This window comes from Hippocampus guttulatus, chromosome 16 (assembly GCF_054856545.1).
Source record: "Hippocampus guttulatus isolate MCC_2025c chromosome 16, RoL_Hgut_1.0, whole genome shotgun sequence".
NCBI classification, from domain to species: Eukaryota; Metazoa; Chordata; class Actinopteri; order Syngnathiformes; family Syngnathidae; genus Hippocampus; species Hippocampus guttulatus.
The window spans coordinates 14,604,293-14,621,846 of NC_141276.1; the positions used below are offsets into that span (position 1 = coordinate 14,604,293).

General features: G+C 41.1%; 1 protein-coding gene across 1 annotated transcript; it reads right to left on the bottom strand.

Annotated features, from left to right (window-relative positions):
• Positions 1-208: 208 nt before the first annotated feature.
• rgs9a (regulator of G protein signaling 9a) lies at positions 209-13,114 on the bottom strand. The gene is made up of 17 exons (XM_086132485.1): positions 12,918-13,114; positions 11,505-11,601; positions 9,595-9,645; positions 9,382-9,488; positions 7,800-7,851; positions 7,589-7,647; positions 7,280-7,356; positions 6,265-6,346; positions 6,102-6,161; positions 5,311-5,340; positions 4,665-4,726; positions 4,292-4,405; positions 3,969-4,084; positions 3,749-3,836; positions 1,275-1,413; positions 998-1,080; positions 209-797 (listed from the first exon to the last, which is right to left on the bottom strand). The coding sequence occupies exons 1-17, from the start codon at positions 12,981-12,983 to the stop codon at positions 641-643; spliced, it is 1,440 nt and encodes a 479-aa protein (XP_085988611.1). The 5' UTR covers positions 12,984-13,114; the 3' UTR covers positions 209-640.
• Positions 13,115-17,554: the final 4,440 nt, after the last annotated feature.

Sequence of the window (17,554 nt, forward strand, 5' to 3'; positions counted from 1 at the left end):
TCTGTTTTTATGTTTAACACAACGTCTTGGAATTTGGTTTGAACTTAATGTTGCTCTCATAAAGTATAGTGCTCCGCTGAGCTAAGTGTGAATTCACTGAAGGGTGGAGCTGTAAAAGCAGCCAAATATTCAACTGAGCAGAGCATTTGTCCATAGCAAAATGTAGGTATTATGGTCGTATACTAAACAAAATTGGCACCAAACGTAATTATAATGTTATATTTAATGTCTGTGTTTCTAATACATTTACACAAAAACAGGTCGGCTGTCTTTTTCCTCTTCATCACAGATAGAGAGCTCAATTACAAGTTTTGTAAATTTTTTTTACATTTCTGGAGCTTGAATGTGCCACATAACTGATCATATATTGATGTCATGTCCGGATTTGACTTAACTGTCAAGAATATACGTATACTGTATATTGTTTTTTAAAGCATCCAGACACACAGAGAATTGATAACATTTTGATACCAATTTCACAGTATTCCAACAAAGTATACTGTCTGCCAGCACAAGTTCAGCACCTAGAACTAAATAGGCAACTAGTGCCGTTACGAAAAACGTTATGTCATTATTTCAGAGAATAAATTATTTTTGTACTCATTGTACCCATACAGCAACACACAAGTATTCTTTTTCTTTATTTCTTTCTGTCAATTTTACTCATCATGGCCTTGACATCAACGGGGGCAGCGGCAGCAGCAGCCTTTGCCTTTTCCTCCTCTTCTTGCTTCCAAAGAATGGTTGGATGGATACCCGGGCTTCGGTTCTGAGCGTTTTGCTCTAACTGGGCTTGACTACATAGAAGTAGAAACACGATTACTCTTCCCAACTGTAAGTGACTTTTGGGACTGGATAATATTCACCATGATTTGGTTTGACATGAGTTTCTGTTCAACTGTAGATACAGTAAGAGATGCCACAATTGTGACAAGAACCGGCCCTTCTTACATATGGAATATTAGTGGTACAGGACATGTTTACATCATTCACTCACCTGAAGTTATGAGGCTGCGGGTTCAATGACTTTTTTTGGATGTCCTTGTACACTGGCGACTTGAGGTAACGGAAAAAAGTGTCCTATATGAAAGATATCGCGTGAGATAGAGAACCAATTAAAAAAGAAACTAGTTATTATTTAAGTTCAACACAACGTCCTAACTTCATTGGAATTGGGTTTGTTAAATTAAAAAAAAAAAAGTCAAATACAGTATCCACTACATTTGATTTTGGAACACGACTGCAATCATAATGACACCATGCGATGCGGTCACCTTTTTCATGAGCAAGAAAACGTGTGTCTGCGCAGCCTCCAGCACATAGCGGTGAGGATGGTCCAGGCCTTTCACAGTCAGACCCATAGTCCTGCCATCAATGTTGATCCAGCGGGGGGCGCCGGGGGCCAGAAAGGTCCTGAAACACATTGAAAATAATGCAGATGAAAATGACACTGCAGTAAGGAATATGTGGGTCTTTAGGGATTTCCATTTACAACTGGCAATTCTTCCAGGGTACACCGGCTCTCACCTATAATCCGCTGGGGCTGGGATAGGCTCCAGCTCACCCACGACCCTAATGAGGATAAGACAGTGACGTGCAAGAGGAACGAAGGGGATGGTGTTGTTAGCCTCGGTTATCCACCTGAGTGGGTGGCAACCAGAGGCCTCCCATTCACCCAAAGAACTTTAGGGGGCCAGGCAAGATGCCAGATGCATGTGCATCAACCAGCGAAATCTTCTAGCCCCATGTAATTTCTTTAGGGTTATCAAACAATTTTAAGGGGGATCAATCTTGGACACAAGCCTGTGTAAGAGTAGTTGTATATAATTTATCGCTCAGAATCAGAATCAGAATCATCTTTATTGGCCAAGTATGTAGAACACACAAGGAATTTGTCTCCGGTATAACACGCTGCATTAGTATCATCGTAAACAACAAAATCATTGAACCATTTTAGAGTAACCAGTAGCAGTATTTGTAGTACAAGAAGAGTGACTACGTCAGTGACTGTTTAAGGAGTTAATGGCTAGATGGCTTAATGGCTTAATGGTTAATCTGCTTTTAGATGCATAATCAACTTACTAGTGTGGTATTCCAAGGATTTAATTGAGGATAAGATACCAGCCTCAGGACAGCGCGGCCGTGACGCATCCACTGATGCTATCACGAACCAACCGTCAGCATGACTCCTCTGTTTTTCTAGCAATACCTGTACCTTTAGAAATTTGTGTATTTGGACACTTCCCAAGACAATCAAAGGGGGGAGACGAGCCAAGTGTTTCCAGAGCTAGTCGTAGATTGTAATGGATTACACTCGTTCACTCTCCTTGTGCACAAGTAAAAGCCAACTCTGCTTGACTCCTAGTCTCTCGTGCGTTTTAAAGTTTATCTTAAGGGTCTGATTGCCTGATAGACCTGACAGCCTATCAGGCGGCCAGGTGACAGTCACATGTTTGTTCAGCCATATCAGGTGCGCCGGACGCTTGTCAAAGGAAATGTCGGTACATTGCAGTCATCCAGAATGGTTTGATTGCTCAAATTCCCAAACATCAGCATCGAGAATTGCATGGACACAAAAATCAGGATAAGCCAAGTTTTTATGCTCAAGCGCAGCTGCCGGGTCTATCAGGCGCTTGGTTTTACTTGTGGACATGGCTGAGTTGGAAACAATGCAGCATTTTTTTTAAAGTCAGATATGACAGTAATTACGTGGACTGGTGTTTTGGGAAGGCGTGGCAGCTTTAGAACGTCTTGTTGCCGGGCATACATGCAAACACTGCACTGAGAGAAGGCGTAAAAAGTAAGAGGGAAAAAAAGACCGACTCGACAGCCAGGATGTGGACAGGGGCTTCATGTTGGCATGGATGCTTTAGAGTGCCTCATTGTCATACTGTGGAAAAGCCCTGTGATTACATGGTGGGATATAATCCCTCCACCAGAGGATTTCAGATATATTTTCGTGGCTCGAACATGTTGGGATATGTTGACATAAGAGAGATGCTAGATGTGATGGTATTTGATTGACAGCTGAGAATTGCGGTTTCAGCAAATTATCACAGTGTTTGAGAGCGGAGAGAAAATTTATATTTTCCACAATTTTGAAAACTCATTTTATATAGTTGGGGATTTTTTTTTTTAAATCAGTCAAATTTGATGCGGTTGGTAAATTTTTTCTGTGTTGCATCTTTTTTTTTTTCACTTTAAAGTGATGTGTATGTTTTACAATATCCATTTCCGATCCGCTTTAACCTCACAAGGGTCGCGTGGGGTGCTGGAGCCTATCCCAGCCGTCTTCGGGCAGTATACGGGGGACACCCTGAACCGGTTGCCAGCCAATCGCAGGGCACACAGAGACGAACAAACATCCGCTCTCACACTCACACCTAGGGACAATTTAGAGTGTTCAATCAGCCTGCCATGCATGTTTTTGGAATGTGAGAGGAAACCGGACTACCCGGAGAAAACCCACGCTGGCCCAGGGAGAACATGCAAACTCCACGCAGGGAGGCATTGTACCTTTGCACTGTGAGGTCGAAGTGCAAACCACTGGTCCGCCCTGGTTTATAATATTTTTAAACTATTTAATCGCTGGAATATTTTTAAAAAAAAAGTAAATTATTTCCTCACTCTGCTTTTATGCAGTTTTAGAGTCTCATCAGATGTCTTTCCATTTTTTTCAACTGGCTTGGTATGTGAAGATTACACTATGTTCTCTCACTTGTCTTTCAATTTTTTTTTTGTGGCTTACTTGAAGATGGTCTCAGCTTTAGTTGACATGGATGCTGCAGTTCCCCATTTAAGTTCCTCAGCTGCTTCCCAGAAGGCTAAATTCTCCCCTAGAATAAACAGAATTACAAGTAATACACTAGTGTGAAAATGTAAGCAAAAGTGCTCCCTCGAAAGCACTGGGAACAGTGAAAATGCTTAGTCATAAAGCAATATTAAGGAAATATCATGGAAAAACATACCGCTAAACTCCTTTTTGAGGAAGATCTTGAAGTCGTCCCGACCTCGCAGATCGGTCAATAACTCAAACAAGCTGAAGGACCAACGCTCGACTCGCATTTTTGTCGGGACGTCAACCCTGTTCACAAAAAACATTTAACCCATTCAGTACCAACCAATTCTAGACCAAGTCTGAAAAGACGTGTAAAAACGTCTTTGGGAGTGAATGAGTTAAGATATACTGTACATCCAAGGTAATCCTTGGGGCAGATGGTGAGCTACACTCTTTTTTTTAATTTTACATAATGTAGTATGTATCACATAATATTTGCTGTGATGCTCTCACCTTCTCATATTAAGATTCCAGTATGAGTCATTGTCAGTCTGCCAGGGATTGCTGGGTAGGCAGGGTGCCAGAAAGGGATCATGGTTTTTGTAGGTCGTGATGTACTTCACCAGTCTGTTAAGCGACAATTATTAGGAGATGCAAAAAATGTACATTTCCAAACATACATTTTATGTTAAAAGTTTCTCAATTGATCTAATTTAACTCTTTCAGGGACAGTGGTACTACAGCGGACATCTTATCATGTTATCAGATTACAGGGGGCATGAAAGGGTTAATATACAACTGTAATGATAAACTAACTCTCCTGATGGTGTTCATGGTGGTCTGTAACTTGGAATTTCCAAATAGAATTATTTCTGCAAGAACTTACGCTCCAAGCGAGACACTGGATTTGACTTTTGACCTCATGATGGCTTGTTGGTAGAACATGTTCTACAATAAAAGAAAAGAGGGAAGAAATTTCATCTGTGCTGTATGTTTCACATCCAGTACATTTGACAATAAAGTTTATCCAATCCAATCCAATCCAATTTTAGTTAGCATTTGAGAAATTATAATGGAGGCATAAAACTTCCGTTTATGTGATCCGTTCTCTGCAGACAAGATACACTGAAAGAAACTCTACACAATTATTACTATGTACCATTTCAATACTGTAATAGAAATCGTGTGCTTTTGAATCTGTTTCTGATCACTCAACTCAACTCAACTGTATTTATAGAGCACTTTCAAACAGCCACCGTTGCATACAAACTGCTGTACATGGAGCAACTAACATATACAACAAACAGTAAAGCAAATCGGTAACAAAGACGGTAGAAAGCACCGAACAGCAAAACCAAGAACAAATCTGAGTCATGCTGCACATTTGGTCTACTGTTGTTTTGTTTCTGCCCTGTTGGCGTCACTGAAAATGAGTGCTTGTCTTTATTGATCTCCTGTGACAGAATATCACACCATTACAGTATTATTATTATTATTATTATTAATGTAAAAACCCACAGCTCGACACTTACCATGCGTCTGTATTGGTCAAATGAGATTTTCTGGAAGACAAATATATTAGTTCGACAACAAATTGGAAAATTGAGTTTGAATTGGTCCACACTTACAAATAACTGATGAAAAGCTTGTTGAGGAATAACAAACACATTTTGTGATTACTTACTAAACTACTGCAATTATTTGGAATTTTATTGGATGCGTTTTGCTATGTGGTCTGCTATTGTACATAGATGGGAATTTACGCAACTGGAGTTCACCCAGAAAACTGTCACACTCTCATCATCATTATGAAAGGAAGCCTGAAAGAAAAGAGAGAGACAAAGCAAAGTGAAGGAGAAGTGTGAGCGGAAAAAGTGCGGGCACTGAAAACTTTAATCTGGAAAATTGTGGGAGCTGCAACACCCGACAGGTCTGACTCCTCTCTTTGGCCCAACTTGCCTCAATACCTGTATAGGCTGATTTAGTTTTCCCACATTAAAAACAACCCCCCCCCCCCCCAAAACAACAACAAAAAAAACTGTTGGCCTATTAGTCACATCACTTGGGTCACTTGTGTGCATTAACAACAGAAATGGAGGAAAATATACAAGTTATTTTCCCCATTTTTCAATGAACTGTAAAATCGAAACATACTCTTACAATTTAAAATTCACTTAAGAGACACAATGTCAATTACATTTAACAGCACATTATTTGACTTCTAAACACATCAAAATCTGATCTGTTACCATACATAAAAAGTATTGATTGAGTGAGTGAGTGAGTGAGTGAGTGAGTGAGTGAGCGAAAACTGACCTGTTACCTCATCTGTGGGATCAATAAGGCGGTCCGGTCCAATGTCCAAAGCGCTGTGAGTACGACGCTAGGCACATACATAGGAAAACATATTTGTAACATAAAAATGCATTTTGTAAAATGGCTTTTCTCACACACACACACACACACACACACACTTAGACACTGACCGGTGGCCTGTTCACAATCCAGTAAGCTCTCTCCTGGCAATCAAACACAACACGATCTGGCTTCTTTCTCTCTCTAGAAGCCCTAACACACATTAAAGAAAAAACAGGTGACAGTGTTAAGACCTTCAATAGTTGATAACACTTGTCAACAGCAAATATTAATCAGAAATGTGTTCCTACATGTAGATTTGACGCTGATATTGTCATGATTGTGTTCTTGTGTGTCTCCAGCCGGTGGCAGAGGAGGGTCTTCCCTCCAGCGTGCACACCTGCTACCAATGTTCATCAGTTAGCAATGTATTGAAGGACTGCCTAATTGCCAAGTCTCTGTTGGATTATTGACCTTGTTTGCCGCTCATGCTCAAGTGTTGTTTTCTAGAGCTTTCGATCTCCATCATTGTTGTTTTTGCTCTAAAGTCTCTTGTTTGTAAGTATTGATATGATTTTGTTTTTGATCTTGCTTTTGTTTTGTTTCGTGTACTCTTGTCATTTCGTTTATATTCTCGGCTTTCCTATTGCCTTGCCTTTTGAAAGCGCTTTTTGTTCAGGCCTTGTTTTTCCTGGCTCCTTGTGACCAGCAATTTCTGTCCATACTTTGTCGGTGCCTGCGATTGGCTGGCAACTGGTTCAGGGTGTCTCCTGCCTACTGCCCAAAGACAGCTGGGATAGGCTCCAGCACGCCCCGCGACCCTTGTGAGGATAAAGCGGATTGATGGATGAATACTTTGTCGGTGCGCTTTTTCATATTTTTGTTACAGATTTTGTTTGTGTCTACATTTGTGGGATCCAATCACCATTCAGTTTGTCTATGAACTGTGTCAGGTATTTTAAAAAAAATCAAAATTCTCGCATCTCAGTTTTTTCAGATATTTTCCACTAAATGCTTGCACAATATGAATTTTACAGTGCGTTGGAATTTAGAGCCTTGATGTTTCAGAAAATTAAAATTTAGAAAAAGTTTTTCCGTCCATGAAAAAAAAAAATCAAACTATGAAAATAAGATTGAATCACATACTTGTATTGCTCGGTGGCCTGCATCACAATAAAGTCCCACTTGTGGAATAGCCATTTATGCAAGCGGTTGTAATGTGCCTGTTTTGAAAATGGATGCAGGAAGTTAAAAAAGATTAGCTCTTTGTAGTGACCCATTACATGAATGGTCAACAATAGTCAAAAGTCAACAATAACAATTTTGATTATTTTAATCCAATGTATTTACAGATTAATCAAATAACATCACTCAACTCACGAAACATAACTTCTATGAGAGTAAAAATGCACAATTTGATGCCTAAATTAAGGACACTAAAGTTGCTTTCTGTACCTGTTCATAGGGTTCCAGCATGCCTTTCTTGCGAATGTTTCTCTTTGCCAGGTAAATGGCTAAAAGCCGAAAAATAATCAGAAAGTATTTTCAAAAACTGCTTGCACTGAGCTTGAAAATATAGGTAACATCAGATACTTGTATTTCATTTTAATCAAAGCCCCTCAGTGAGCTGCTGTATACTTTCAACAAAAAGTATGTGTTCACCCACCATAGTCAGTGTCATCTGCAACCCATTTCTGTGTAGGCCAAAAGTATGGAGTCTAGAATGGTAAACATTGAGAATAAAACGAGAAAGCTGTCCGTCAGTATGTTGACATACTCAGTGGCACACATAAATCTGGCTGCGACCGACATGTTGTCCCCGTTTTTATTTTTATTTTTTAAATAAACACTCCTAAGATGTCGTGATCCTGTTCTTGTGTGCCTCCAGCAGGTGGCAGAGGAGGGCTTTTCCTCCAGTGTGCACACCTGCTGCTAATTTGATAATCAGGTTAAGTCAAGTATTTAAGGACTGCCAAAATGCCATGGCTCTGTCGGATTATTGACCTTGTTGCTGCTTTTGCTCAAGTGTTTTCTAGACCTCTTGATCTTGTCATTTTTGCGCTCTAGCCTCTTGCTTTTTATTTATGTTGTCTTTGATCTTGCTCATATTTTTGTGAAATTGGACTTCCATCATTTTGTTCATATCTCGACGTTTCTTTTTCCTTGCCTTTGCAAGTGCTTTTTAAGGGATTGTTTTCCTGGTTCTTTTGACCAGCAATTTCTGTTTAGACTATCTCAGTGCATTTTTGTATTAAATATTTTTGTATGGACTTTTGTTTGTGTCTACGTTTGTGGGTTCCGATCGCCATTCAGTTTGTCCCCGAACTGTGTCATCAGTGAAGTCGCTGTTTAACGTGCACTGGGTGCAATAATTGGACCCTTGGCCAAAGGTTATTTGGCTCTTAGTTCCTTTCAGCACTTGCAAGTAGGTTTGCTGCTACAAGGTGCTTAACTGGTGAACCGGTGTACCGATTAAAGGCATAGGTGGCAAAAGTACTCTTGCGCTGTAATTTAATAGCAGTAAAGGTACCTGTGTGGGGAAAACCCCTGGTAAAATTAGGACTGATTCAACTCACTTAAAAGTGAATCTACAAAAGAAAAAGTACATTTTATTTTGATTGTTTTACCTGTTTTAAGAAGTTGGCACAATGGCTTGTTTTGGGAAGACGAAATCAATTACAGGACGCAGCTTTACAGAATTGGCGCCATTCTAACGGACTGGAACTGATCCTACAACAGGTCCTGCATGTGGATACGCTTTGTCTGTTAAATTCGCTAATGATGGCTGAAATATACATTCGACCTGAATATATTCTTTCAGACAACATACAAAAAGGCCACGAACCCTAACACTTTTACAAATACTGTAAATGGAATCGCAAAAGTTAGGCTGGCAGAGGCAAATTGGGCACTTCTAAACTGGAGCTGTCCTTGCCATCAATCAATTTTAGCCAGCAGGGCAATACTCACTCACTACTGACATCAATGCCGAACAGAGCCGGGTAATAAAACACTCTTCTTCTATTCTACTGGTTTGATTTATTGAAGTATCTTTCCAATGGCTGATTTTGGCATGCTTGCTCATATCTTGATGTTGGAAAACAATAACCCAGTATATATTTCCACCCACAGTCTGCTTCAGAAGCGCCCAAACCTCGGTGCACTCCAATCTCTCTTTGTGTCCATTTGACAAATGCAAATGATTTTGAACTACTTGATCAAGTATCATGAGGCATGTGGTGATTTACCTGGAACCGGTAAAGGCTGCTGTCATTGCACATGACAAGCTTCTTGTGGTTCTGCAGGGCATAGATGTAACCGTAGGCCACGAACATGGTGCCAAAGGCCTGGGCTTCTACAAGACCAACGGTAGTTGGACAGTTATTGATCAGTGATGGATATGGCAAACCTTTCTTAATGAGAGGCTTGTTGGCAAATTGATGTCATTTTTTTCCATGTACCTTCTACGGTGATCTTCATCTTGTTGGCAATCCATGCAATGATGTCTTGACCTGTTTGAAGAGCCGAAATACTCAACAAGAGCAAATAGACTAAACACAGTGAAACACAGAACAAAGTAAAGTCATGAAAGCTGAATTGAAGAAGACAATAATGCAACCCCGTGCACTGAAAATAAATAAATGAAAATTGATTTTCGTTTGGTCCAGCTTTGCTGAACAGGCTATCCTGAACCTTCATGAAATCTCAAGACTACTGACGCAAAACACCCAAGAATGACCGAAAGCAATATTTTGAAGCCCTGATCTGAATCTTTTTGAACATCTTTGAAAGAAGCTAAAACTGCACTGAAAATGGAGTCTGGAGAAGGGACCCTTAAATGCTGAGAATCGGCTCACGGGAAGTGGGGAGAATTTACTGTAGTGTATAGCTGCCGATATGTATAAAGGTGTCATTGAGGGTTACAGATTTGCAGTGATTACCTCAAAAGGTTGCGTGGCAAAATATTAGTTAAGGCTACCTTCAAAAAATAAAAAATAAAAAAGCCAGATTTCTTCACTTTGTCTTACCTATACTGTATGTGTGCAAATAAAATAGACCATTCATTTTATTTTGACTGGTATATGAATTTTTCTGCATGGATTTAGATCAGGGGTGTCAAACTCATTTTTGTCGCGGGCCACATTGTTGTTACGGCATCCCTTGGGGGGCCATTATGAAGGTGAATTTTGTGAAACCACATAAATGTTTAATCACCTCTACATATTACATACACAGCACACAATAAATTGATGGATAACTAGTTTTAAAATTAGACATCAAGAATAATGACTTGTTTAAACATTGTTTACATTCATGTAATAAGAGGTTTGGTCATGAGAAAATGTTTGCAATATGTTATTATGGATTACATATGACAATTTGAAATTTCATTTCAGACTTTAGCAAGAATCATGGAACTTGACATGCTGGATTTGCTTTCGCTGGCCACATAAAATGATGTGGCAGGCCAGATCTGGCCCCCGGGCCTTGACTTTGAAACCTGTGATTTAGATGGAACACAACAATAATCCAAGAATACCGAAAGCCACAATTATACAGTTTTACCTTGACGCATGTTTAAATACTTTCATCGACAGGAGGTACAAAATCCAACAATGTGCGGCCACCTGACGTGTGACGAAATTGACCTTTTCACCCCTCCAGATCTTTGCCCAGATTAAAATCCCACTTTAGTTTCTAAAGAAGAGTCCAGAGCCCATCCAATTGAAGCTTTCCTTATTTAGCCCGTTGTAGGAGCTTAGACAGCCATGACAGCTTGTGTTCGCTCTCAGCTTGGTAAAAAAACAAACATGTAAGGTAGATCATCTATTTTATTTCCCCAGAATTGCAGTTACAGTCTAAAGATTTCTCCACTTCTCGCTAAACCAGGCATGTCCAGCTCCGGGCCTGGAGGGCCGCCGTCCTGCCTGTTTTCCATCTCTCTGGGCTGCAACACACCTGATTCAGATGATCAGCTCATCAGCCAGCTCTGAAGCAGCATTAGAACGATCCTGATGATTTGAATCAGGTGTGTTGCTCCTGGAAGAGCTGGAAAACAGGCAGGACAGCGGCCCTTGAGGACCGACATTGGACACCCCTGCCCTAAACAGATGTGAATGCAAATGCTGAAGATGGTCTAATTGGCACTGAACCTGACTATTAATTCAATGGAAAGTGATCCTACCCCCTTAGAGCTCTTTCATTTCATTGGGATTTGTATTTAACACCTTTTCCTTTGGTGAAGATCATTTTCTGAGATTACAATTGCAAATATTGACAAGGAAAGACGATAACAAGAGGATTTTTATATGAAAAGTTTAGGGGGTGATCGAAAAAGTTTTAGAATACGACTGGATTTTTGGTGCTTTACCAGCAATGACATGTGGAATGGTGGTGACGTTGAGTTTCTGTTCGGAGCCTTTAAGTCCACTTTTTGGGTCTTGCATCTCAACCACAATCGTCTCCAACTGTAAATGACAGCCACAAAAATTCAGACAGTGACAATAAATCAGATTGAAGTGGGAGGTCAACACCAACTCCATCCTGAAAAGGGCCCAGCAGAGGATGTACTTCCTGAGGCTGCTGAGGAAGCATGGCCTGCCACAGGAGGTGCTACGACAATTCTACACGGCAGTCATCGAATCAATCCTGTGTTCTTCCATCACGGTTTGGTTTGGGGCCACCACAAAAAAGGACAAAATACAACTGCAACGGACAGTTAGGACGGCAGAAAAAATCATTGGCACCGCCCTACCCACTCTTGAGGACTTGCACACTGCAAGAATCAAGACAAGGGCACGGAAAATCCTCCTGGATCCCCCGCACCCTGCCCACCACCTTTTCCAGCTACTCCCCTCAGGCAGGCGCTACAGATCCATGCGCACCAAATCCAGCAGACACTTATCAGAATCAGAATCATCTTTATTGGCCAAGTATGTAGAACACACAAGGAATTTGTCTCCGGTATAACACGCTGCATTAGTATCATCGTACACAAGGACATGACAAATAGGTATGCAAGGACATTTTGTAATGTAAGTGAACCGAGTGACCAGTAGCAGTATTTGTAGTACAAGAAGAGTAAACAGCTTCTGCCCTCTAGCCATTAATTCCCTAAACAGTCACTGATGTATACTCCACTGCACCAGACAATTCAAAGCGCTCAAGGACATCTGCACAATTGCACACTTCTTGTACTACAAATACTGCTACTGGTCACTTTAAAATGGTTCAATGATTTTCTGCACCAACTGTACAACTGTCATAGTATTGTATTCTACCACTGATCACTTTAGCTCTGCTTGATACTTTGCGCATTGTCTCACAGTTGTCACTGGGTGGTACCACCGCACTACGGTTCACTTACATTACGAAATGTCCTTGCATACCTATTTGTCATGTCCTTGTTTATGATGATACTCATACAGCGTGTTATACCGGAGACAAATTCCTTGTGTGTTCTACATACTTGGCCAATAAAGATGATTCTGATTCTGATCACAATCAGACATATTTCATGAAAGAAAGGAGATCTCTTATTTTGAGGCATGAGTGGAAAAAATTTCACATCTGCGTTCCGGCTAAATACAACGAAGGATATTTTATACTTTATTGGCTCATTCACTTTCAAGGTCATTTGTTGTATTCCAGATTAATTGTAATTTTGGAAAATTGTTAAACGTAATGATATAAAAGATTGGCAGTTTTAAGAAAATAAAACACACTTTAAGCACTAAATAAGCACCAATACAACTGATAACATGAATGGTGATTCAACACCCACCTTTTTGAGACAGTGCAGACGTCGAAAATGTTGTACTCGGTCTGGACGGGCTGTTCTGATTGTCATACTTGCATTTGATGAAAAAAAACACTTGCCTTGACAACAATGTGGAAACTTCACAACAATAAATAAGAACTTTCCCTTGACGTGTATGCGTGTAGTAGATGTTAACACACTGGTCCTAAGTGGGGATTGTTAGACAGAAGGGAAGGAAGGATTTAGCCACCAATTAGCTGCAGAAAGCCTCTTCATCCCTCCACAGCCTGTTGGAGCAATTATTTTAAGAGGCGTGTAGTCACAAGAGAAACCTAATATTAGATGGTTTTGTGTTTTTGGTGGCTATGTGTAAAGGTGTATGCTACAAAACACTTATCAATTAACATTATCATTAAATTAACCCGTTCAGGGACAGCGGTTACTACAGTGGACAGCTTATCATGTTATAAGATAAGATAAGATATCCTTTATTTGTCCCGCAATGGGGAAATTACAATCAGAATTCAGAAAGGAAAAACGCTGGGTAGGGAGAGGGAAAAAAAAAACACGCTCGAACTATCCTCTTCCGAGGATAATTTAAGTCCAGGATAAAAAAGACCCTAGCACATGAATAAGCATTAGACAGTTACAACAAGTCACAAGACATAACATGTATAAGGGGGGGGATGAATGGGAAGGGGGGGAGGGGGGTAGGGTAGGGTAACCGCGACGCGGCTGACGATGACCAGCCGCACGGTCACCGTTGCGCTCCGCATCATCGAACCACGTCACGGGGGAAAAAGAATCGGAGCGATGAAGACGGTGATAACAAGGATGTGTATGCGCGTGTGGTTGTCCAGTTGTGTATGTGTATGCGTGTACAGGTCATAGCTGCTTCGTCGAGGTCTGCTCATCATGAAGACAGTCCCGGCTTATCAGTCCATGGCCGAGAAGGAGGGGGGTGGTGGTGGGGGGCCCTAGACTCCATGCGTATTTCCATCCAGGGGAAAGGCCAGATAGCGTTGTTTGTTTTGGAGAGACGGCTGCCAACAATTCCAGACAGCCTTGAGTCCTTGGTCTGTATCTCTCACTGGCGCCGATCAGCCAAACCTCAATTCCTTTTCGAAGCGAAAATTCCAACGTCTCCATGGTATTATCGATCGCGCGGAGTCGCTCCAAACCGCAACAATATTGCGGTTGAGCTCAGTCACCGCTTGAGTCTGAGTGTTGGACATTCGCGCCAAGCCATCCAGAGTGACCGGCAGCTTCTTCACTTCCAATAGAGCTGCTCCTGTCGGTTGAATTTTGCAATAGAACAGCAAGCTGCCAACACCAAACAGCAGCATACCTGTTATCAAAAGGCCAATAATGTAGATGTCTTCCACGTCCTCCACGGACAGTACTGTCAGGCACACCGGTCTCCACTTTCTCCATGGATCCAGGGCGTATCCGGCAGCAAGTGTCCCCGGAGGGCAAGCAGGCTCCCCACTGCCCGCTCTTTCCGTCGAAAAAATTTTGTCAATTACATCGAGAGACCAGCCAACTAATTCCATGGTTAGTTCTTCGGATGAAAACACGGTAGGAGGCTAGGGAAAAAAGTTGGACAAAAGACAGCACAAGAAGAGTAAGTGGCGAGCAGGGAAAAAAAAAGGTGGGGGGGGGGGCAGGGAGCAGAGCAGAAGCGTCCGCCTTCGTCGAGAGCCAAGCAGAAAAGGTTTATCAGGTTAAAGGGGGCATGAAAGGGTTAAAACCAGTGTTAGCCAAACACACACACACAAAAAAGTTTAGAGGGTAGCAGACGTATAATACTAGAATGAAAATATCAAAACAAAATCTTTTGAAACTTTACCCCCCCACACCCACACATACAAAATTGTTTTTTTACACCGGAGAAAGCCAAGTATAGGAACTACAGATGCTTCGATCAATTGGCCACCGATCATGACCGGTTGATTTCCATGGAAAATTACATGCAAAGTCCGAAAAATTATCAGCCGCAGCTCATACTTTGCAGCCTGCAGCCAACTAGAGACCAGCCTGTGTGCAATGTAGCATCCCCATCACCCTTGCCTTAACACTGCACGTTATAGACCAAACCAGCCACTGAATCATAACATATGTCAGTGCATTTCTTGCACTGCTTTTGTGTAATAAAATGATAGAAAGTTGATCATGTGATTCAGCAATCCAAAAAAGAATTTAACCCTTTCATGCACCCTGTAACCTGATAACATGTTAAGCCGTCCACTGTGGTAAGTGCCGCTCCTGAAAGGGTTAAAGATAAATCAATCATTGAAATAATAATTGGTGAACAACTCTTAAATAGAAAAGTGTACAGCTAATCGATGTGCTTGGTATCGCAATCGGTATCGGGCGATCTCATTCATGGATGAGTCGTATCAGAAATGTCAGTATAAAACCCTGGTCAGAACACCACTCGGCGGAATATTGAGGAAAAACTTGGAGAGAAACTTTTTATCATTGAAAAGAAAAAAAAGAGATTGGTTATGCAGGCTAAAAACACCAGGGTGCATCTCATGTCTTTTGTGTAATAACATTTCCATTCCCTCTCGCTCACTCAGGTCCTCATCCTCATCCTCCCTCCACCTTTCTCTACCCTTTGCCCATCTCAGTACAATGGGGTGCAGAGCCTTCAGCCGCTCTGCCCCCAAACTCTGGAACTCACTTCCACCTAATATTCGTAATATTGACTCTCTTCCTATATTCAGAACCCAGCTCAAAACCCACCTATTCGGACTTGCTTATCCACCTTAAATCTTTCTCTTCTTTGTTTATCACTTTATCTGTGGTTTTATTATTTGCTCTTGGTTGTAAAGTGTCCTTGGGTGTTGTGAAAGGCACTTGCAAATAAAATGTGTTATTATTATTATTATTATTATAAATCTTCCATGTCAGACGTAAGGCATGCAGCAAATTACAATAATATCCATCCAACCATCCATTCATTTTCCGATCCGCTTATCCTCACAAGTGTCGTAGTTGGGTGCTGGAGCCTATCCCAGCCGTCTTCGGGCAGTAGGCGGGGGACACCCTGAACCGGTTGCCAGCCAAATTACAATATTGTTCACAATATTTTGTCCTTGACATTACAGTAATGACAAATACATCATTTGATGGATTGTGGTCATGGTCCGGCTGATTGTAGATTCTAACAAGAAAACATATCTTAACTAAAGAATGTATCTCACTGAGTGGTGAAGGCTTCGTTCGCAAACGGTCGCGGAGATGTTCGCAAAAAAATTTAAGGAGGTTCCAAACTGTTTTTCTTGGTGATGGCGACAAAAAAATCTGTTTGCAACTATTAAAGCTGTTGGGAATGTCTGACGAATGTTTCCAACACTGAACAAACCCTGACAAAAAAAACAAAAAAAACATTCACCTCATGCATATACATTTGCAAACCAATGAGCCACCATGCAATGCATTCTGGGAATGAACATTTTTGTTTTTTTTGGGGGGGGGGTTGTTTGTTTTATTTACAGTTAGTCCCCGCTATTCGTGGGGAGCAGGGACCAGGCCAGCCTGTAAATCTCCATGTAACTGATGCCTACTGAAATGCTTTGGGGGAATAAATAATGTGACTTTACGCATTGTATACTTGTTCGCTAATCCGTATTTTTCTCTGTCAGGCATCAGCATCGGCCTAAAAAAAATCCATATCTGTTGGGACCTACTAATGTCATATTTTTTAATGAAAGGATGTATACCAAAGACATTTTTCAATGAATTAACTATTAAAATAATCGCCAGTTGGAGCACTACTTGCTTTTATTCATGCTGCTGACATCAGAGTGAAACAGACAATGTCAAAATGTGGTCGAATCCATATGTTTTCACAAACCAATACTTTATTTTATAATAATAAAGTATTTTAATATGTTATTTTTACAAATTATTCACCGATATAAAGTCTGGAAAATGACTTGCTCTCTTTGACAATGCAATGTTATTGACTCAACAATCGTGAGTTTTTTTTTTTCCTGAAAGTTGTTGGTTTTGGAGTTGCAAGCGTTACACCAAACATTTCTTTTACTGTAGTGTGCGTGACATGCTTGGTATTCCCTCGGAGACATATTGTCATCGTGTTCCCTTGTAAAGATAACATTCAAGACTGATTTGATTTGTAGCTAGCCAATCGGTGAATGAGATAGCAGCAGACTGAGAAAAAAAAAGCATAGCAATGAATAATAGGCAACATTTAGTAAATTAAGCTCAGCGAAACATTGCTTTTTACAAGTTTATAAGTATGTTGAGCGAGTTTCCGGATATGTGTGCATTTTATTTCATGAAACCTTGATTGTGGATGGCATGATAAACAATACCCTCTCAGTGACAGTGAAGGGGTTTCGGGACATGTGAATGCACACAAGGTGGCCCGGTGGTCCAGTGGTTAGCGCATTGGACTCAGAGTGCAGAGGTTGTGGGTTCAATCCCGGCTCCGGCCTTCCTGTGTGGAGTTTGCATGTTCTCCCCGTGCCTGCATGGGTTTTCGCCGGGTACTCCGGTTTCCTCCCACATTCCAGAAACATGCATGGCAGGCTGATTGGACACTCTGAGTCTAAATTGTCTCGAGGTGTGAGTGTGAGCGCGGATGGTTGTTCGTCTCTGTGTGCCCTGCAATTAACTGGCAACCGGTTCAG

What these genes read in the sequence shown, in the direction of transcription:
- rgs9a (XM_086132485.1), bottom strand. Translation starts at nt 12,983, where the DNA reads ATGACAATCAGAACAGCCCGTCCAGACCGAGTACAACATTTTCGACGT. An exon ending in GATGAAGATCACCGTAGAAG is followed by an intron (nt 9,489 to 9,594) that starts GTACATGGAAAA and finishes TTGGTCTTGTAG; the next exon opens with AAGCCCAGGCCTTTGGCACC. An exon ending in TCCAGTGTCTCGCTTGGAGC is followed by an intron (nt 4,406 to 4,664) that starts GTAAGTTCTTGC and finishes GTCGCTTAACAG; the next exon opens with ACTGGTGAAGTACATCACGA.